Genomic DNA, 23101 nt, shown 5'->3' with positions numbered 1-23101 from the left:
CTCCCCCTAATTGATACTTCCTGCTCTCTTCTCCAGCCCCTCCCCCACCCTCTTCCCTCCCTCCTTTTGTCCCAGACATCTATACTATTTCCTCTTACCAAGTGACCCCCACTGGGGCCTCCTTGTTATTTAGCATCTTTGGACCTGTAGCGTAGTCATGGTCATCCTGTACTTTATGGATAATAGCCACGTGTAAGGGAGTACATACTATGTTTATTCGGCATATCACTACTCTTTATTCATTCCTGCTCCCCTACGCTGTGATAGCTGGCCTGCTGTCAATTTCATGTTCTACTTATTGATCCATGTGCAGATCTTCTTTGGGTCCTAGCATGAGAAGCAATATTTCTTTGTTTTGTAAATGTGATAAAGCTATTAATGATGATTTGGCACTGAAGGTACAGCCTCTGCAAGTTGCAAAAAAAGACACACACACACATACACACACACACACACATACACACACACACACACACACACACACACACACACACACACACATGCAGATTCCTACTTAGATAGAAGTGAGCATTGGCTCCCCTAAAGCTGGAGTTACAGGAGGTTGGGACTGCTCAATGCAGGTGCTGGGAATCCTCAGCTCTTTGCAAGAACAGTACATGTGCTCTTACCTGCTGAGCTGTCTTCTCCAGCCCATTCTTACAAAAGTAATTACGCTTCTGCTCAGTGTAGAACGCTTTCTATTGGGCTCTGCTCAGCACACTGCTCTCAAATTCTGAATATTACCATAGTTATTGAGTTTTCTTTTCTTTTCTTTTTTATTTAAATTATTCTATTTACTTACATTCCAGCTCTTGCCCTCACTTCAGTCCCCCCTCCCATAGTTCCTCATCCCATTCCTCTTCTCCCTTGCCTCTGAGAGAGTACTCACCCCCAAACCTAGCCTCCCCTTTCCCTGGGGCCTCAAGTCTCTCAAGGATTAAGTGCATCTTCTCCCACTGAGGACAGACCAGGTAGACCTCTGCTACATATGTGCCAGGAACCTCAGACCAGCCTGTGTATGTTCCTAATCAATGGCTCAGTTTCTGGGATCCCCAAAGGGTCTTGATCAGTTGAAACTGTTGGTCTTCCTATGGGGTTGCTCCCCCCTTCAGTTCCTTCAATCACAGGGGTCCCTGACTTCAGTCCAGTGGTTGGGTGTAAATATTTAATTCTGTCCTAGTCAGCTGCTGGTAGGGCTTCTCTGAAGACAGCCATGCCAAGCTCCTGTCAGTAAGCACATCATAGCATACTAGTGTCAGGTCTTGGTGCCCTTCCCCCACCACGATGAGATGGATCCCGAGTTGGGCCCGTCATTGGATCTCCTTTCCCTCAGTCTCTCCTCCATTTTTGTCCCTGCAGTTTCTTTAGACAGGAACAATTCTGGGTCAGGAAGTTTGGCTGTGGGTTAGTAACCCTGTCCCTCCACTGAGGCCCTGTCTATCTATTGGCAGTGGACTCTTTCCAAGTTCCCTTTTCCCGGTGTTGGGCATTTTGCCTAAGGTCACCCCCAATGAATCCTGTGAGTGTCTCTTGTACTCTCTAGAGGGCCCTCCACTCCCGCTGCCCAAGGCTGCTTATTTCCATTTATTTTCTTGGTCTCCAGTCCCCTTGCCCCTCCATATCTGATCCTTTCCCTCCTCCTCCTTCACCTTCCCCCTCCCACCCAGATTCCTCCCTCCCTCTGCCTCCCATGATTATTTCCTTCCCTCTTCTAAGTGGGATTGAAAGCTCTTCGCTTGGGTATTTCTGTTTGTTATATTTCTTATAGTCTGTATGTTGTATCCTAGGTATTCTGTACTTTTTGGCTAATATTCACTTATCAGTGAGTACATACCATTCATGTACTTTCGGATCACTCAGGATGATATTCTCTAGTTCATCCATTTGCCTACAAAATGCATGATGAGTCTTCCTATACATGGAATTTTTTTCTCTGAAAAGTCTCTCCCTCTTTGTATGTATTATTCTGTCACCTACTGCTCTCTGGGACAACAAAGGCTGTATTAATTCCTAAGGAACAGCATATAGTGGACTCTGAGCACTTTGTTTTATTTGTTTGGCTCTGGTTTTCCATCCTATGAAATGCCTTTGGTCATTTCATAAGCATTTACTGTGCATGTGCAGAGTGAATTGGGATGACCTTCAGGGGCAAAGAAGACAGAATAGGGTGAGCTTGGAAAAGACACAGCACAAGAGCTGTGGGCAATCACAGATGGAGCCACTCCTGATGGCTCAGTGGTTAAGAGGTTAAGAGCACCAACTGTTCTTCCAGAGGACCTGAGTTCAATTCCCAGCAAACACATGATGACTCCCAACCATCTGTAATGGGATCTGGTGTGTCTGAAGACAGCTACAGTGTACTTGTATACATAAAATAAATAAATCTTTAAAAGCTAGCCTAAAGGTTTCATAATGGATCTTTAGGCAGCTGCCAATCAGCTAGGACACTTGTTTCCTGGAGATACAAGTTCCCTGCCTTCATGGGACACCTGAGTCTTGGCTATTTTTCTACAAGCTAGGCCCAGCTGCTTCCCATGATAACTAACAGTGGCCAGCCTACAGACAAGGAAGAAGAGGAAAAGGTTGGAGGGACTATGCAGTTGACCATGAAACTGACACCAATCCCAAAGAGGAAGAGCAGGTTCTACCACTTAATGAAAAAAATTTTTTAAAGATTTATTTGTTTCATGTATGTGGGCACTCTGTCTTCAGACACACCAGAAGAGGGCATCGGATCTCATTACAGATGGTTGTGAGCCACCATGTGGTTGCTGGGAATTGAACTCAGGACCTCTGGAAGAGCAGTCAGTGCTCTTAACCACTGAACCATCTCTCCAGCCCTTAATGAAAAATTTAAAGCCATAGTGACATTATAAACACTTCAAGAAACAGCCAGGGTTAGGGGCCATTTTTAAGTCTATTGTTATCCTTTGATATATAGCATTGGATGTTTATTTAAGCCAGAGTAAATATCAAATACACACATGAATTAATCTAGCTGTTCTGAGATTAGATATATATATATTTACATATATGTATATGTGTGCATATATAGTTAATAACTTCTGATGCACAGATAGGCTACCTCATTTTCAAGGTCTGGTGGAAACCACGAACACCGAGTGTTAAAAATTATTAAGAATTTCCAGACAGCAGAACATCAAGCTACATCGGGGCATGCTGATGTGGGACTCTGTGTGTTGTATGCCCATGAAATGCCCCTGTTGTTGCAAGGAATTGTATTCTAATCTCACTTACAGTATCAGTTCACAGACTAGTCATCCCATTATGACTGCACTGGAGGTGCTTAACTCCCGTGTCTGTAAAAAAAAAAAAAAAACATCAGACTGGAGAGATGGCTCAGTGGTTAAGAGCACTGACTCTTCTTCCAGAGGACCTGAGTTCAAATCCCAACAACCACATGGTGACTCACAACCATCTGTAATGAGAACTGATGCCCTCTTCTGGTGTGTGTGAAAATAGCTACAGTGCACTCATATAAATAAAATAAATAAATCTTTAAAAAAACAAACAAACAAACAAACAAACCATCATTTGTCCATTTCATCTTCTTTTCCAGAAGGAGTCTATAAGCTCAAGGTTGTGGTCTCTGACTATCATGGAGCTGATGAGGAACTGGGGCCCTATTATATGGACATTGGCCATGGGAATGTGTCTGTGTTCATGAATTCCAGCTCCATCCACGATAGCGAAGCTCTTGCCTTTGCTAACTCCCTCCCACAGCAGGAAGGTAAGACCTGTGCACGGGAGCTGAGCACTCAGATCTCTGCTGCACACAGAGCCAGACTCCTCTAATTGCCCAAGTTTCAGCCACCGTATGTAATACATTGCCATCACTCATTTTTACCTCACATAGAAAACAGTTACTGTGGGATATTGTGTGTCTGCGGAGATGAGGCAGAATCCCACACAGATCCAATCTTAGAGAACGTGTAATCAATAAAGATATCTGGATACGTGTCTTAAAAATGGCAGACAGGACCTACAAGTCCTAAAGAGGAGCATAGCCCTGGGGCTGGGAGGTCCCCTAGAGAGGACACTATACATCACCATGGGACAGGTACTAGTCCAGGCAGGAATTGATGCATACAGTGAGTTGTGAGGAGTGGTATGAGGCTATTCTGGCAGATGGCACAGCCATAGCCAAAGGTATGTAATGCTGGGGGCTCCCAGTGTGTAAGGAGCTCTCTAAGTCATGCCTCTTCACCCTCACCCCACAACTAACTGTAGCAATCCTTTCCCCTCCTGCCAACTTGGGGGAGGAGATCAAAAACTCACAGTCCAGAAGGAGTCAGAAGAGGGGCAGTGATTAAGGTTCTGAAGGAAACAGTTGGGACACATTCTTACAGAGCTGGAATGGATCAGTACAACCCCAAAGTGTTCAGCTCCAGGAGGTGATAAATGCAGGCTTACTTTCTCCAGAAACAAGAGAAAGGAAACCCAATGGGAGAAGCATCCCAAAAACTCATTCTTGAGAATCGACTCTACTTATACCAAACATGAACTGTATTTCCCTACAGTCTTCCAGGGGGGAGACTCCCCATCTAAGCATTACATAGCACAGAAGAGGGTTGTTAAGCCTGCTAAGCAGTGCAGGATAATTAGACAGTTGACCATTCATATTGACGTCTTGTGAAAACTTTGAGTAAAGTGGGTAAGCACTGGCCATGTGGGTTAAAACTGGATGGTCTGAGTCTTAATCCTGTGCCAAAGACCTATCATTGGACATCCTTGTATAATCCATGTTCTTTCCTCACATGTAACACCAGATTGTGGTGAAGGCCAAGTTTTAGTTATTGTTAATGAGAAGACCTCACTTTTATTCTATTTGTGGGGCACATTTTAAAATAATCTGTATCGCATCTATTTTATTTACGCTTATAAATATTTTCTCTTTATGAAGAGAAAATTCATAGAGAAAAACACAACAGTAATGTAAAGGCCCACATCCTCTTTTTCTTCTGAAACCACAGTTTCCCCTACCTCCACTCCTCCCAGCCCCCCATCCACGTCTCCTCCATTTCCCTTCTAAAAAGAGCAGGCATCCCACAACATAAGATAGAATGAGACTAGGCACAAACCCTTGTATCAAGGCTGGTTCAACCAACCCAGTAGGAGGAAAAGGGTCCCAAGAGCAAACAATGAAAGAGTCAGAGACATCCCCAGTCCCACTGTTATGAGTCCTATAAAAATACCAAGCTAACAATCGTAAGATATATGCAGAGAGCACCTAACACAGACACATGCAGGCTTCGTGACTGCCACTTTAGTCTTTGTGAGCCCCTGTAAGCTTAGTTGATGGATGTGGGCCATGTTCTCCTGGTGTCCTTGGCTCCTCTGGCTTCTACAGTTCTTCCTCTCCCTCTACCATGAGATTCTCTGAGCTCTGGGAGAGGAACCTGATAGAGATCTCCAATTTGGAAAAGTCCATCTCCTTTTTAATATCCAAAATGAGTTGATTCAAACCTGTTTAGACATCATAATTCTAATTGAATACACATTCAATCTTTGGTATTTGTCTTCTAATATATATATTATTAATATAATATAATATTATTAATATAATATATATGTTTATGTGTACACTCATGTACATAGAATACTGCATTACATTTTAGAGGATTTAGATGAATGAGGCTTATTGTTGATCCCAATAAGAATCTATATAATGTGGAAATTGTTTAATACTCACGCATAGGAAAATATGTTTAACATATAGCCAGCTTGCAAAGGAACTAACATACTGCAAAGGAAGTAATGAATTTATTACTGTGTAGAGAATTCTCAGAAGAGAAAGAAATCATTTAAAGGAAAATCCTGTGCCGTAATTCATGTTTGCCCCCTACACCAAATGTATGCTCTAGATTTCAGAATTCAAGGAGATAAAAGTTGACAATGAGGAATATCGGTGTGTGTGTGTGTGTGTGTGTGTGTGTGTGTGTGTGTGTGTATGCACGTGCGTGTATGTGCGTGTGCACTGGCACATGCATGCATGTGTGTATCCTTAAAGCAAGTGGATTAAAATTGCTCCCATGTCTTCTCTTGTCTCAGGCACAGTCGTGGTGCATTGTTTCTCATCCGTTTCTTCATACTATGTGTCCTTTATGTCTCAGACCCGAGTGGGCAGCAGCCAGGCCTGGCGTGGTGTGACTGTTCGGTATACGATGCAATGTGCGTCTGCTTTAATTCTAGATGTAGTTCTCCCTCAGTGGTCGATTGCTGAGGCCTCTGCTGTCAGCTCAGCCTAAGAGCCAGCCCACTGGCCCTTCAGCACTCTTGTGCATCTGCAGTTTCTTCTGGGACTTTCCTAGAAACCATAGGCTCCAAGGCTCCCACCAGAGTCTGGGAGATGGGGACTCCCATAAAGTCATCTGTTATCCCCACCTGACCCCACCTTCATCCCATGCTTTCCAAGCACAGAGCTGGCCTTGTTGCCTTGTGAGCCATTATTGATGACCCTTGGACTTGGGCTGTACCTTCTGTTTGGGCCCTGCAGACTCCCCCTGCCCTGGGGCTTTGGTCTACACTCATAGGCTCATTCATTCTCACCGTCATGCCTTGGTTATGTGGCAGTGGTGGTGGTGGTGGTGGGGTCCTCTGAGTGGCTTCCAGCCCTTTATGCTGATGGCCCTCTCTCTCCATCTCCTCGTCACAGCCGTGTCTGTCTACACCAATGGAACTGTGTTCGCTGCAGACACAAACATCACATTTGTGGCAGTTACCGAGGAAACTGTACCTCTGGAGTTCACTTGGTATTTTGGAGAAAACCCACCAGTGACAACAACTTCCAGAAGCATTAGAAGAAGGCTGAGCATCCCACAATGGTCTGTCAATACGGTCTTCGGTACTGATGCAGGATAAAGATTACCCTGGCACTATCACCATATTTTTAATGGTGTTTACATTATGTCCAGCCCCTAAGCCCTTTCGTGAATTGACCTTAGCCATAAGATGTAAAAGAAGACGGGCTCACCTCCCCGCAGCTTGCACTAACAGGGTGATCCCAGATTCAAAGTTCTCCTGAGCCCTCAGTTTAACCCAGAATATGTTTCCTATAAAGAAGTGTTCACTTCATTTAGAGATGTGAACTAAATAATGAGAAAGGGAATATGAGATGAATTTCCTCCACTTCAGATTTGATGCTGTCTAGTTGGATAATACACACAACTCCAGCTCCTAGCTACGTCTGTCTGCTGAAGTGATTCTCTCCAGCCTTGTGTTCTCATCTTACCATGCACCCCATACTCAGGTACCGTGTGACGGTCAAGGCCACCAGCAGGATGGGCAGTGTGGTCTCCAAGCCCCACCTCATCAGGGTACAGAAGAGAATCCTGGCCAATCGGCTTGTGTCCACTGCCTCAGCCCTGGTAAATGCCAATGTGTCCTTCGAGTGCAGGCTCAATTTTGGCACCGATGTATCCTACCTTTGGAACTTTGGAGATGGCTCCATTGAGTTGGGCAGCAGCTCCTCTGGCCATGTCTACGACAGGTGAGCAATAAAGGACAGGTGACAGCTGATTGCAGGTATACACGTGGTAGCTGCCTTCGGAAGGCTCGATACTTTATACCCCACAGTCAGTCTTGCAAGTGATGCAGATGACAGGTGTTGACTGGAAGGAAGGCACGCCAGGCTAGGGCTGTGGGGGAGCCTGAGGGTCCAGGGAAAGTAGGTAAATAGAGGCCTTCAGTCAAGGAATTCTGTCAGCAAAGAAGGTATAGAGTGCAGAATGCACGGCCCACGTATATAGCTTTATGGACTTCAGAACGATACTTGCATATGACCAGAAAGGAAACCTCCAACAGGAGATTCCAAGAGGGAAAGTGGGGAGGGGGAACCACAGTAGACCCAAAGAAGGGCACCAGTGGCAGAGACTTGTGGTAGCAGTCGGGTATGTTTGGGAGAGGGAGAGGAGGTAGACAGGTGGGTAGATGAAACTGTAAGGCTTCAAGGACACATTATAATGAGTCTCTGCATCCAAAGGTTTGTTCAATTCAACCCACGCTTTACCTGGAACAAGGCATTATGAAGATAGTTGTGTGTCATTTTACAACCAGGGGTTCTTTGACACAGCGTGATTTGTTGACTCAGTTAGTATGCAAACGTCACTTAGATGCCTTGGACCAGTTACTCACATGGTACCTGATGTAGTCAAGAGAGAATGTAAATATTAGATATGGAAAGCCACTGCCAGCTAATGTTGTTTTGTAGAATACATTTCTTCTTGTGAGTAGGTGTACTTTCTCTGAAAAATATAGTTCATAAATAAATAAGCCAGCAATGTAGCCATTTTTATCATCCATGTACTGCCTGTCATTGCTTGTTCTAGCCACATGGTAGTTGAGGTCACCACAGCATCACCACAAGCACAAAAGAAATGACTTTCTGTTTCTAACAGCTATTGTGGTGGTTTGAATATGCTTGGCCCAAATAGTGGCACTATTTGGAAGTGTGGCTTTGTTGAAGTAGATTTGTCCTTGTTGGAGGAAGTGCGTCGCTGTGTGTGTGGGCTTTTAAAGATCTTCCTCCTAGCTGCCTGGGTGCCAGTTTGCTCTAGGTTTCCTTTATATGAAGATGTAGAACTCTCAGCTCCTCCTTGGAGCACCAAGCCTGCCTAGATGCTGCCATGCCTTGATGATAATGAACTGAATTTCTGAAACCCCTAGAGCCAGGCTTCCACAATTCAGATCACCCTCAGCAGCAAAGTCTTCCATATTCCTACTAGGATGACCCATTAAGCCCCACTTAAAGCATTCCACTGCTTTCCAAATCCAAAGTCCCCAAATCCACATTCTTCTAAACAAAAGCAATCAGGCCTATCATAGCAGTACCCCAGTCCCTGGTACCAACTTCTATCTTAGTTAGGTTTTTACTACTGTGAGTAGACACCATGACCAAGGCAACTCTTTTAAGCGACAATTGAGGCTGGCTTACAGTTCAGAGGCTCAGTCCATTATCATCCAGACAGGAGCATGGCAGCATCTAGACAGGCATGGTGTTGGAGGCTCTGAGAGTTCTACATCTTCATACAAAGGAAACCTGGAGCAGACTGACTTCTAGGCAGCTGAGAAGACGGTCTCTCAAAGCCCACCCACAGAGTGACACTCTTCCTTCAACAAGACCACACCTACTCTACCAAAGCCACATCTCCAAATAGTGCCACTCACTGGGCCAAGCATATTCAAACCACCACAGCTATAGTATCACTAAGAAATACAAAACACCCTGCCTTATTATAATCCTAGGAACCCTTGCCAGGTCATGCAATACTTGATTGACTACGGCATTGTTATCCAGAACCTAGCTAGATTGGAAAGGTAAGTTATATCTGACTGTCTTTGTCCAAAATCATTGTCTTCAATGCAAAACCACAAGTGCAAATGATACTCCAGGTTGCGAGTGTGGAAACTGCAGAGAAGCAGGCCAGTTGTTCCTAGCTGAGGCTCTGGCTAGGGGATATCCTAGTCTTAAGTGGATCAAGTCCTTCCAGTTGAGTGTCTAGTCTTCATAGCTGCTAGAGATAAGCATGGCCAAGGTCAAGCCTTGGACTAGCATGGAGCTGAGGCAGAGGAATGTTCAAGTGTGCAGAAGAGTGTTAGTTACTGATCTGTCGCTGTGATAAAGCACCATAATCAAAAGCAACTCCAGGAACAGTGTACTTGGCTGAGGGCTCCTGAAGTTATAAAGAAGGCTTGAGGGCCGACATACAGCAACCTCAATGTCTCCATTTCTCTGCTTTCCGTCCTTCCAGGGAGGGAGAGTTTACAATTGAAGTCCTTGCCTTCAATAACATCAGCTCTGCCACCCTGAGAAAACAGATTTTCATTGTGCAGGAGCCTTGCCAACCACCCCCGGTGAAGAACATGGGGCCTGCGAAGGTGCAGGTAGGGCTGGGCTTGAGGAGCCATCCCCCTGCCTCGCTCCTCTAGGATGCTTCCAAGTCGCTGAGCTTGCTAGGGAATGAAGGAGGCTTTGCTGGGTTTGTCCTGCTGCACTTGGGACAAAAGAGTCCCTGTGAGGGCTTTGGAGCAGGGGAAGCCTGCACTGGGAGGGAAGCCTGGCGTCTGATGGGTGAATAAGTCTTTTATTTGCCTATATGACTCTTGACGATCAGCTCAGCTTGCTCTGAGTAGCTTTCTTTTTTATTTTGTTACACACAGAACGATAGCATTTTCAGTAAAAAGAAAAATTTGACACCAAAATGAAAAGAAATGACCAATTATATGCTGAGTACTAACGACAGAGTAGGAAAAATAAGGCTGCCTTTTATTTCTTCTACTCCTTTGAGGGCTTCGGTTTCAGGCAGTTTTACTTTCAGGTCAAAGGTGTCCAGCCCGACACTTGGGAAGGAAAACTCAAAGCTGAGCATTTGCCAAAATGCTGTCTCTAATGGATCGGCTACCGGCCCGTGCATCTCAGGTCCCAGCAGCCCCAGAGTGCAATGGGTTTCAAAGAGGGTGTGGGATTGCCCTGGGCAGGCCTTCCAAGTGTCCATGTCCCTGGGGGCAAGAGTTCTGAGCTCTTGAGGGCAGCATTCCATGTTGCTGGACATGCCCATGCTCTCTGTGTGAGGGATGGACCAAAACTCCAGGGATTCAGGGAAAGCCAACAGCTTGCAAGGCTCTGACTGGAAGGCTTGCTCTGATGGGAAGCTGATGCTGTCCCTTTGATGATTTTGTTTTGTTATAAGGAATATTTTCTTAAAGTTCTTATCATATTCCATTTCATTTACTTTATTTTATTTTGTTTTAGATTGGGTATCACAATGTAGCCCATGTTGTTCTTAAATTCACATTGCTATCTAGGCCATCCCAGAACTCTCAGTTTCTCTGCCTCGGCCTGTCACATGCTGGAATTTCAGGCTCCCACTCCCACGCCGGATCTGTTGTCTATTTGTTTTAATTTATACTTCCTTTCCATGAGTACATAGAAGCAAATAGTGTATAAATAAAAGAGCTTAATTTTTAATTTGTATAGCATTTTGATTTGACCTTTCTTGTAAGATAAGGAGAACAATATTTTTTTATATTTTCTGTGTTTTCTAAGAGTATAAAAATGGAATTGTGTGAAATCCTGACAGCAGGAGATACATTTATTTTTAAAAAATTTTTTTCTATTGACTTAAAAATGGATTTCTCTCTATTGTTTTAAAATTATGCGGGGCCACGTGCATGAGTGCAGGTGCTTGCACAGGCCAGCAGAGGGCACCAGGTACCTTGGGATTGGAGTTCCAGGAGTCTGTGCCACCCTGGGAAGAAGACTTAGTCCCTCACTCCCAACCCCACCCCCACCCCCACCCCCTTTTTTGACTACATGATTTTTAACAGTGGCATATGTTGGGTCATATGTACAAATCCTACATCATTTCCCAGGTTCCTCAGTACTGAACTTTGATTGGTCCTAATTTTCTGTTGCTACAAATAGCATGTGGCACTCCGTGCACATATGTTTAACATGCAATGCTCTGTCCACACATCTTTCTCCATATCCTTGGTGTCTCCGTGTCACAGAACTGAATGACAGATCGCCTTTCCTGGAAACTTCACTTTGGTCTGCCAAGTTCTACGGCGCACCCATTCAGAGCCAACTCTCACTCTAATGGAAAGTTTATAGTTTAATTCGTATTATCATTTTGAGGGGTGTGTGTGTGTGTGTGTGTGTGTTGTCTGAAACTTGAGAATATTGCAAATTTCCATTAACTATTAGTCCAGTGACTCTGTCACAAGTCCTATAATGAATCATGTTGAGAGTAGAAACAATGAAAAGAATTGAACAGTAATTTAAATGGCACCACCTACAGACTACAAAAGGTAACTTTCCTGGTTACAAGACTATAAATTTTCTCCTTCTGTTTTTCTAACTGTTCTAGTCTTTATGTCATTTGTGTTTTCTTTATGATAAACTGTATTTCAACTAAAATTTAAGATTAAATGCCCTAGTCAGTAGGAGGAAGGCAACTACTATCTTCTTTTATCTTTAAATATATTTTATTAATTTTTGATACATTTTGACCATATTCTTTCTCCTCCCTCCCCTCCTTCCAGATCCTCTCCACCTCCCTATCCACGCAACTTCCTCTCCTAAGCAAAAATAAGAGAAACAGCGAAACTCAAAACAGACAGACTGAAAAAAAAGAGAAAGACAAAACAAAACAAAACAAAAACCCCACACACCGACAAAAAATATGGAGTCTGTTTCGTGTTGGCCAAGTACTCCTGAGCATGGGGCTTTCCCTGGAGTGTCATGTTATAAGGACACAAGGGGGAACAAAATGGGAGGATTAAATGGGGGAGGAGGACAGCGGGAAGGCTAGGTAAACTAACACTAAGGGTGCTAAATTCTTAACTTCTCCAGTTTTCATTCTAATTAAACAGAACAGCCTCCAGGGGGCGCCCTTGCTCCTAGCATCAGCCCCAGAACTGGAAGGGTCCCTGGCTGGCAGCAAGGTTGGCAAACCCAGAACGCTTTTCCATATTCAGGGACTAATACCAAAGTCAGGCCAGGGATGCTGAGGGGAGGATTATAGCTGCTGTCCCAGAGGATGGGGAAAAGGGCAGAGAGTGTTTGGGAAGAACACAGCTGTGAGTTTCATAATAAATATGCAAACAAATAGCAAACAATTAAAAGGCATTGTAATGTAGTCAAATCTAGTAACCTTTTCCTCAGACGTTTTTCCATTAGCTTCATGCCTGAAAGGAAAAGTAAGTATTTACATTTACATACTCATAGCAGGGGAAACAAATTATATCTGGTTAATTTTTGTCTGTAAAATAAATGTAGTGGTGCTACCTAAAGTCCAGCCCCAGGTCTCACCCTGCAGTTATGCAAACAAATGGTCGGTGCTTTACACTTTCTAACAGCCTGCTGTACCATCAGGGTTGGCGGACATTCACTGACAATGACCCGTCTTGTCAATTCCCAGATATGGAGGTCTCAGCCCCTGAGACTAGGCGTGACGTTTGAAGCTGCCATCATCTGTAACATTTCCCAAGGACTCTCCTACACCTGGAGCTTTGTGGGTGCTGAGGCGACTGCTGTCACCCTCCCTGCTGCTGTCAACACCCACAGACAGACCATCGTGCTCCCAAGCTACACGCTGGAGTGTGGGAACTACACTGCCGTCGCCAAGGTCGGCTCATCCCCCATTCCCCAAGCCCTGACAAGCCAACCAGCCCTTGCCACCAGCCCTAGGGAAAACCTCTTCTTGCACACACGCAAACACACACACACACACACACACACACACACACACACACACACACACACACACACACACTCTTTTAATTTCCCAGAGAATGTATGTTCTCATTTTGGCCGTGTAATCAGTGAAAAGCATTTCCCCCTTTTAAAAGACACTTTGTTGAATAAACCCTGTGCTGATGGAGGGATAGAAGGACATGGATGCTGTCATTTCAGGAAGAAACTGGAAAATGTCCCCCAGAGGCCATGAGAGAAGGACCCACCAGGACCCTCAGCCAGTGCTATGCTTAGGGCTGGAAAAATGTTGTCGATCACGCGGGCTAGAAAAGGGAATTCACTGCGTTGGGTGGCTTCATGGCAGGTCCTGAACAGTTTGCTCACTGGTGTGGAAACTGAGGTAGCAGGGTAGCCTTGTGTAGTGACCCGCACTAGGAACATGGTCCTGGGTCAGTCTGCAGTGAAGTCAGAAGACCCGGATGAGGAAACGGTCTTTGAGACCCAAATGTTGGCGAGGGGGATGGGTGTTTTCACTATTGGGGGGTACCTGAGGATGAGTCTTAGCCCAGGCCTCAGGAAGCTCATCGGAAGGTGCCCAAACACCCAACCTGTCCCTCAAAGAACTGTGGCTACTGGGCCCTGTCGGGCAACGTGAACAGAGGCTGACACCGAATGATCTCACTGCTCCTCCGCTGATCTCTGTAAGAACCAGACACTTTGTCCGTGTGTGACAGACAGAAGGCCACAGTGTGTGCTTTGAGGAGCACCGTGTTAGTTGCAGGTAGTAGGAAAATCCTGCTTCTAAGATATTTCTCTTCGGAAAGATTGAGAGGTAGCAGATTTTATTTTCATAGGAGCAGAGTCCTAGGTTTAGGTCACCCTGATCCTGTCATAGTCTAAAGCAGCAGATTTCGACCTGTAATTGCAGCGCCTTGTGGGGTGGAGCTTGAAATACCCTTTTACAGAGGTTGCCTAAGACCATCAGAAACACATACACATTTACATTATGATTCAGTAACAGAATGACAGTTTTGAAGTAGCAACAAAAATAATTTTACAGTTGGGAGTCATGACAACATGAGGTACCAACCTTTGCAAAATTAGGAAGGTAGAGAAACACGGGTCTAGGGGACGCTCCCAGGTCACTGTGGGAATGGCTTTCATCAGCCCTCATGCCTTGGTGCCCTGGTAGAAGCACGAGAAGGTGGAGAGTGTTCCTAGACAGTGCCTGTTCATCCTCTCAGACAAGCCTCATGCTGAGGTTAACCTGGCTTTGCAGATGGCCGAGTACTGATGTTGCTTTTAGAAGACACCACCATTATGTTGGACTCTTCATTACCAGCAGGTCAGAAGGAAAGGAATGGACAGTGGGTCCAAGAGCTCCCCCTTCTGCACACTTCAGGAGACTCTGGGTCTGGCATTATAGGCAAAGAGATGGAGTGAAATCCTAAAAGGAAAAGCCCAGGCTCTCATAAGTCAGCTGGAAGGGTGAGCATCACAGCTAGGGCCAAGTCCATCCTTTACCTCTGTCTGGTGGCGCATTTGATTCTTCTAGAAGGGGCCCTGTATGTGTCTAGGCCGTGGAGACCTCTCATGGAGTGGTTTTTTCCGACAGCTCTCATTGGCATGTTATACTTGGGCATTAGACCTCGGGTTCCTGCATTAGTTACTTTTCTCCTTTAGTACATGACAAAAGTGACTTAGCGAGGGCTGACTGGGTTCCTATAGTTCATCTTGGTGGGGAGGCATGTGACAGGAGTGTTGAGGTGGCTGGTCATTCTGCATCCTTACTTGGGATGAGAGACAGCAAAGCTCACCTTGCCTTCTCCTTTATGCCTATCTAGGATCCCGGTCTATGTCCCATCCACATTTTTCAAAGACCATTATGAGTTTTACTCCATCGCCTCTGCTCCCCAACATCCACTGTATCCTCAATTGTACAGAAAGGGGACCTCCTGGCCCCATTGCCACCCGCTGTCTTTCCTGATAGATGTAATAAGGTAAAGGGAGCCAGCAAATGCCAAGACCGTGGAGAAACCCACTGTTTACAGGAGAGGTTTGAAAGCTGTCAGCCAAGTGTCAACAGGGAGCATGGGTACTTAAATACCTTGTCTTGCTTTACCTCCTATTGCTGTGATAGACACTGTGGTCAAGATCCATGTGGGGAGGAAAGGGTTTATTTGATGTACATATCCTGAGTCACAGTCTACGGAAGGACGCTAAGACAGGAACTAAGATAGGAACTCAACGCAGAAACCTGGGGCAACAACTGAAGCAGAGATCATGGAGGAATGCTGTTTGCCAGCTTGCTCTTCTTGCCTCACCCCGTTTGTTTTCTTACGTAACCCAGGACCCCCTGCCTAGGGATGGTACTGCCCACGGTAGCCTAGCCCCTTCCACACCAATCACCAACCAAGAAAATGCTCCACCAGTATGCCTACAGGAAAGTCTCATAGGGGCGTTTCCTCAGTTGAGATTCCCTCTTCACTAATGACTCTAGCTTGTGTCAACTGGACAAAATACTGACCAACACACACCTAGATAACGGGACATTTGGGTAGACTTACCTATTACTAGATTCTTTCCTCCAGCCACATCCTCAGATGAACGCTGTAAGTGGCTATGGAGAGCTGAGGGCCAGTGTGACATATAGATCCAGGAAGCATCTGCTTGTTCTCATGTGACAGCCCCTTGTCTTTTGTCTCTCAGGTTCAGATCAAGGGAAGCATGGTGTATAGCAACTACTGTGTCGGTGTAGAAGTTCGAGCCAGGGCACCTGTCAGCGTGATCTCTGAAGGCACACACATCTTCATCTCCAAGGCTACCTCAACCTCCATCATCCTGAGCGGGTCCCAGTCCTATGACCCTGACAACCCAGGGGCTGCTCTCAGGTGAGAACATAGAACTATGAGACTCTCTGGCTCCTACCTCTTCAAACCCTGGCTCAGGAATATTAGGCGAGTTAGTCTGGGAATGCTGCCAAAATAGTTTGAGACATTTATGTGTACCCGCTTTCTTCAGCTGAACTGCTTTATTCATTATCCAAGTGTAAGCCAATATAGGAAAGGAGTCTGAGTAGTTTTTTTTTTTTTAAGGTGCTGCTTAAACTGTGATCTTGGAATGTGCGTTGTAAATGCTACCCTTTCATTAGGACTCCTTAGTCAGATGCCAGTGTGGGGGGCAGGCAGAGAAATGCCTGTTAGTGAGGCTCAGCTCTGCGGTCACAGGCTCTGGCCCAGACAGCCCGACCTGGCAGGCCTTTCCCAGCCTCCTCTGTGATCCTCTACCTCCCAGCATGCATCCTCCTGTCAGGCAGCTCTCCCCATAGCCCCAGAGCCCTGTTGTACACCATCTGCTCTGTGCTGTCCATCACCTTGGTGCTCCTTTCCCGTGCCTCAAATCACCCAGCCACAAACTCCACCTCCTCCCACTGGCCTTCCCCACCTCCGTCCAGGAAACAAGTATTTTGTTTAATTGAAAACCAATTTTTATACAATGTGTTCTGATCATGGTTTCCCCTCCCTCGTAACATCCCAAATCCTCTCCACCTCCCCACTCACCCAACTCTAAGCTTTCTCAGTCTCCCTCTTTCTAGAAAACAAACAGGCTGTTAAACAGGAAACGTTTATTGAATAATGAAGAAAGAAAGAAAGAAAGAAAGAAAGAAAGAAAGAAAGAAAGAAAGAAAGAAAGAAAGAAAGGAAGGAAGGAAGAAAGAAAGAAAGGAAGGAAGAAAGAAAGGAAGGAAGAAAGAAAGGCACAAGAAACACACACACACACACAAATAAAATCTGTAAAAACACAAAATCAGTAATCATCAGTAATCATAGTATACAAGCAGTTAGTTTTTTTAAATGTCCAAACAAAGCAATATACGACCAAATAAATGAATAAATAAATAAATCTCCCTACATACCATGAAGCTTATTTTGTGTTGCCCACCTACAGCTCCTATTAAGTGTGGTTTGTAAATACAGCGAGAGTCCATTGGACAAAATGCAATTTTCCTTTTTGATTATTTCTCAATTGAACATTTCCCAGCTGAGCATTTCTCAAATGGAGACAGCTTCCTGGTTAGGGCCGGGGGCTCATGTCCTCTTCCCCCTCTTAGTTCTGGGACCCTGAGGAAACAATTCTTCCAGTCGCTCAGACCAAAACTTTCCTCAGCGTCTTTGACATCTCTTTCTCTCACACTTCATGGCTGTCAGGAAATCTCATTAGGGTCTCCCTAGACACAGACCCCTCATACTTCTCCTCCATTGCTATGTCCACCCTCAACCACAGCCAGTCCTCTAAGACAGGATGGAGTCTTTCGAGGCAAAGCCAGAAACCCCTACTTCCCTGCTCTGACCTTCTGCACACCCGTTCAGCTCAGAGGGGAAGTCACTGTCCTTAACTGGGTGTAGTTCGCTACACTCACTCCTCACATACACGGCTGGTGTTCACTGTCCTCCAGCACTGACTATAAGTTCAGAAAAGCAGGGCTCTCACTGGATAGATCCCTGTGCCTGCCAACATGGTCTCTATTGATAAAGCAGTAAAGAGGCTGCTTTGCCATTGTGACCCCTCATGTCTGCCACACCCAAATGTGGGAATATGGAACCTGGTGCTTCATTAGTGCGGTGGAGGTGAGAGGTACCTTTTCCCTGATTCTACCTATGTGTATGTTGTAGACACAGCTATCACCGATCAGTACACACACACACACACACACACACACACACATACACGCCTGACAGACAAAGACTGTATCTGTTCCATTTTCACACACAGGACCCACAGCATCTGGAAATGAGAGCTCTGTGTCTGGGCAGTAAGGAATCTTTTGGGTAAATCATAGGACAGCTTCTCTGCATAGCTTGCGAACTACACTGTACACTGAGCTCTCTTGTGCCCAAGGGACGCTGCTCCCCAGCCGAGGTTACCAGGCGGCTGCAGTGCTGCCTCAGGCAACTTCGTGAACAGAAGTTACTAGAATGTAGTGCCTGCAGGCTAGTCACAGAAGTGGGCTTTTAAGGTTCAGGTTTAAGTGGCACTTAGAGAAGCAGGTTGCCATGATGGCTGGCCCAGCTTGCTAGAGCATTTCCATACTGACTCCTGCCCGTCACATGCCTGTTTAAGCATGTCTCCCTCTCTGGATTAAGATCTGCTCATAGCTGGGATGATGCTGTCCTCCCAGGCTACCCTGATGGTGCAACTACCTTAATCTTGTGACTCATGCCATATCTTACAGAAAGACATGGAATGAGAATCATCTCTAGTCTCCTCTTGGCCCCACATTTTACCAGCTCTGAATGAAACAGGGCAGCTCCCCCAAGGCCTCTGGAATGCATTTTCCTCCTAAAATTGGGATAGTGTGGATTTTGGCAGAGTGATTTTGAGGGAGCACTCTGGGGATTGTGGGGCTGTGTTACTTATGAGCAGAGCGGCCCAACATGGACAGGGAGGGGAAGGAGTGACAAAAGCAGCTCCATGGAGAGGGTACATGACACAGAGAGGGAAACGGGATCCTGTGTGGAGTACCGTGGTCTGTGTCCAGTGAATGGGAAGACAGGCCCAGCTCCTGGACCACTGATATCAAAGAATGAGAGGTATGGTCTCTCCCAAACCACATGTGCCTTTAACATCAGTTGTGGTAACCACGCCCCTCAATGGCTTCTTCATTAGGTATCACTGGACTTGCACAGCAGCCAGCTCACCCATATGGCCTTGCTTTGATGACTATACTCTGTACCGAGTGGACACTCAAGCTCCTGCCATTTCCTTCCCAGCAAAATGGCTCAGTGAGTGCTGTGACCAGTTCCTTGTGACACTGACAGTCTCCAGCAGTGGACGGAACTCATCGCAGGCCTTGACGTTCCTCTCTACCCGTCCTGACCTGGCCTTCAGGTACCCTTGCATTCTGGCTTATGGTGGCAACTTTAAAAAAAAAAAATCTGTTCATGGAGCAGTATGAAGTTAGGCCATGTGGGAACCACACCAGTAAGGGAGAGGAAGGTGGTTACCAGGGAGAGGCTAGTGATTTGGATAGCTCTGTGTCTCCTAGGCTAACAGTGACACAACAGCAACTCTGAAGACCAGTGGGTCCCTCCTGTCATAGTACCCATCCCTAAAATGGAAGACCAATGATTGAGGCTGACATCTGAAGGTGGTAATCTGGTTTCTAGAGTTGGGAGCCTTCTAGGGATTACAGGACTGAAGGGATATGCAAGTATGTGACCATGAGTGATTACCGAGGCAAAGAAGTACTATGAGTCAAGCCCATCATCTGGTCATCACTAAGGCTACCAGAGTACTCATGTTATAACCCCATGGACCAAATGTAGGACTTGCGCTGAGCTACCAAGATGGGCAAGGACACGGAAGGTTCTGGAATCCCCTTTCAAAGGGCTAGGCATATATGACTGAGCAGGGGGAGAATTCTAGGGGAAGCAAATTTGTGGATGGCACACATCAGAGAAGTACATAACTGAACATTTACGATCAGTTTGTTTTCTCGGATTTTCCATTTAATATTTCAGACCTTGGTTGACTGTAAGTAACTGAAACTTTAGACAACAACTACTGCATCCATGTCCACATACAAATGCAGAGGTACCCACATGCAGGTGCTAGGCTGTGTGGTTCTTTTTGAGAAAGCTGCAGACCTGCCTGCCATGTCCTTCTTGCCTCCTGCATGTGGTGTTACATGGTGAAGTCATGGCTTGACATGTGCCTGATAGTGGAAGACACAGGGAATCCTGCACACCACTTCAGGAATTTTGTACTTAGCCTTTGAAGGGTCCTCATGTCCTATAGCAAAGGAATTTACATGACAAAACTCATCCTAGTCTCTCACACCACCTGATGATGTCCTAAAGAACCCAGAGTTCATGAAATGCCCTCTGGGAAGCAGCCATGGGCCAGGAAAGATCTTGGAGAAATTTCCAGGAGGTAGCTATGGTGACTCAGAAATGTGTATATAGCACTGTAGGACACAGAGAAGCTCATGACCCAATAACCCTGCTCAATTGAAAGGTTAAGTGGAGCCAGATGGCTATGGCAAAGACAGATGGATTGAGAAGGCCCAGGTGACACTGGTGTGTAGCTATGGAGGCAAGCATGTAGGGGGAAAGGTGAAGAGAGAGCTCAGGAATTGACTGACAGGCTGGACAGCATAGCCAGAGCCAAGGCTGAGTAACAGAGAGACTACAGCTCAGGACTGTTGACATAGAGAAAGTCACAGCTTCGCTGAACTTGGTGAGCAGTGAATGTACTCATCTGATGTGTTTGGTCAGATCACACTGTGGGAAGTCTGGAAGCTTGTCACACAGTCCTCACTCCCCCAACTCAGGGTCTGATGATGCCAACACTGGGTGGTTCAAAACATGGTCGGCCCAAATGGATGCAGCCTGAGGATGCTTGTAGTGTTTTCCTCCAACAGCCAAGTGATTGCCTGTTCCAGGTTCATCCACATCTCATGGGTCAACTTTAGAGACATCTCTGTGAACTGGAACGAAGAAGTGTCTCTCCGAGCTGTGTGTGAAGACTGTGGAGATGTCTCAGACCTCACTTATTCCTGGGACCTCTTCCTGGTCAATGCAACAGAGAAGAATGCAGTGGAAGGTAAGACTGCTACTCTATTTTGCTGATAAGAAAAGCTCATGGTTGTTCTGTGGTTACTGAACCATCGTATCTGACCTGCCCACAGCTGGGAATTCTTTGTACTTCAACCCTCTAGATACTAGGTGATAGGCCAAAAGTGGTTTCTCACATATGTGCTGTAAGAAGGCTCAGGGCAACTGTTCAGAATTATTTGTTTAGAATCCTAGGAAGCTATTGCAAAGGATCTATGGTGAAGCTCACTGTCCAGACAGCTGTGGCCCTTGGAACTTTGCATATGCATTGCAGTTATGATATAGTCCTTGGCTCACAGCTCCTGAAATCCTTGCGATCTTCTATGAGGTCCTGGTTTTACATGCTAAGGATCTGGAAGATGGCTAGCAGCCACTGAGTAGCTTCATGACGAGGCTTGGCGCTCCCAAGCACTGGGGTGTCCATGTAACAAGTTTCTACTAGAGCCCCAGAATGACACAGATCATTGACAGAGGCTGAAGTTCTAGAAAACACTGGCAGCTCAGGCCTCTGCTCACACACCTCACCCTGTGAACCTCTTGACCTCTATAATTTGTCTTTTATATTTGATCAGTGAATTTGTGTCCCTGAGTTATGTGAGCGCCTCTAAGAGGGGATGGTTGGAACCTCTGTTTTAGAGTCAAAGAATCATAAAACCACATGGGCATTTGGAGGTGGGGCAGATGGCACACCAAGTCCTCAGACCGTTATCTGATGCAGTGCCCAAGTAGACAGCATGAGGACTAAATTGGAGGACACCAGCTGACGATGGTGCAGAACGGCTTGCTGCTAGTGGGATGGAACTGCCATACTTTCGGGGATCAAGGAAGTCAGTTGTGTAGTGAGACTAGATCAACCGAGTCTGAGGCAGCTTTGTCTGCACTCTCCCTTCTGACCTGCCTCTCTAGGAGAGATGCTCAGTGAGACCTGGCTCTGTCTTTCAGTCCATAATTCCAAATACGGACTGAAAAAGCTCCTCTCAAAGATTCCCCCTGCTTGGGTGAATGACAATGATCCAATTTGTTACTCCACATGGGAAGCTGAGGCTCACTGAGCACAGAAAAAGTGTTTATCCAAGTCCAATGAAGATGCCGGGCCACAGCATGGAAATGGGACCTGCACTTGCTCAGCATAGGCGTTCTTGAAATGATACCAGAGGGGTCGCTGGTGTTCACAGCCTAGGGCAGAGCTCACATATCACACTGGTTGCTAGAATTTCACTGGTCAATAGGAAAAACACAGAATGTGGAAGGAAGGATGGGAGGATAGAAAGACAGAAGGAAGAAAGGAAGGAAGGAAGGAAGGAAGGAAGGAAGGAAGGAAGGAAGGAAGGAAGGAAGGAAGGAAGGAAGGGTGGGTCTTCACTGGGGTATGTGTTATCTCTCCAGTGTTGGAGAAATCTACCAGGTTAATTAGAATGTCTGGGGGGGTCTGTGGTCTCAGACCTCATGTTGCCTGGGCTGAGGGATATTGTGAACTCATTATTATCTTGTGTTCATCCTTTCTCACACTACTCCACAGAGTAGCGGGATACTGAGGAGTGAGGCTGAGTCTCCCAAGCAATGACCCACATTCCTGTGCTGAGCAACCAGCTCTGCTCAGCCCCAACTGTCTGGCTGCCATGTTTTCTTTAGTCCATTCGAGGCTTCTACAAACCTTTTAAAGTAGATCTTGGAGTACAGCTGCCCCCTGACAGGGGACTGTGTCCATCACAGGAGGTAGTGTTCTGAATTCTGAATTTAAGACCATCCTGAATCAAAGACCAAAGGTTCAGTGAGGACCTGTGGTAGTGACCCTGACAGTGGTTAAGCTTCAAAAGGCTAGTACTGCCTGAGACGAATGTGTCTGAGAGAACTCCGAATAGGGTTCTATCATTCCCTCTTACAGCACCTCACAGAACTCAGGAAAACGAATCCACTAATTCACTGTAAAGACAGAGAACTGCCCTGCTCAAAAGCAAAAGCTGCCTTTAATGGAGTCATTTCTATGTCTATGAATTTTTCTTTTGTCATTACTCTTTTAGCATAATTCCTGGGGATGCCTTTTAGAATTATTTACTGGATCCTTGTTGTCAGGAAGAAATGATGATTAGGAGAAATTCTTTTTAGAATTCAGAGTCATCCAAACGAGGGTTTTATAGGACCTGTTAAGGTGACCCTGTGGTCTGAATGTAGACTGGGGAGAGCAAGTTCCAGGGTCAGAGTTGTGAGGGCCTTCCCCACTTGCACATGTTTAGGTCATATATTGGCCTCCACACCACCAGGCCAGAAC

The 23101-nt window shown here is 45.9% G+C and overlaps 1 protein-coding gene across 1 annotated transcript in view; it reads left to right on the top strand.

Moving 5' to 3' along the window:
- Pkd1l1 (polycystin 1 like 1, transient receptor potential channel interacting) overlaps nucleotides 1-23101 on the top strand; it is a 176340-nt gene that overhangs the window by 14140 nt on the left and 139099 nt on the right. Inside the window, exons 6-14 of the mRNA XM_032915919.1 lie at nucleotides 3581-3751; nucleotides 6073-6192; nucleotides 6677-6845; nucleotides 7271-7510; nucleotides 9771-9903; nucleotides 12942-13148; nucleotides 15926-16107; nucleotides 18884-19105; nucleotides 20661-20821. Of these exons, the coding sequence (XP_032771810.1) occupies nucleotides 3581-3751; nucleotides 6073-6192; nucleotides 6677-6845; nucleotides 7271-7510; nucleotides 9771-9903; nucleotides 12942-13148; nucleotides 15926-16107; nucleotides 18884-19105; nucleotides 20661-20821 (1605 nt within the window). The remainder of the gene's footprint in view (nucleotides 1-3580; nucleotides 3752-6072; nucleotides 6193-6676; nucleotides 6846-7270; nucleotides 7511-9770; nucleotides 9904-12941; nucleotides 13149-15925; nucleotides 16108-18883; nucleotides 19106-20660; nucleotides 20822-23101) is intronic.

This window comes from Rattus rattus, chromosome 11 (genome assembly GCF_011064425.1).
Source record: "Rattus rattus isolate New Zealand chromosome 11, Rrattus_CSIRO_v1, whole genome shotgun sequence".
NCBI classification, from domain to species: domain Eukaryota; kingdom Metazoa; phylum Chordata; class Mammalia; order Rodentia; family Muridae; genus Rattus; species Rattus rattus.
Note: the sequence above shows the minus strand (reverse complement) of the source record. Positions and strands in the feature narration are given on the sequence as shown.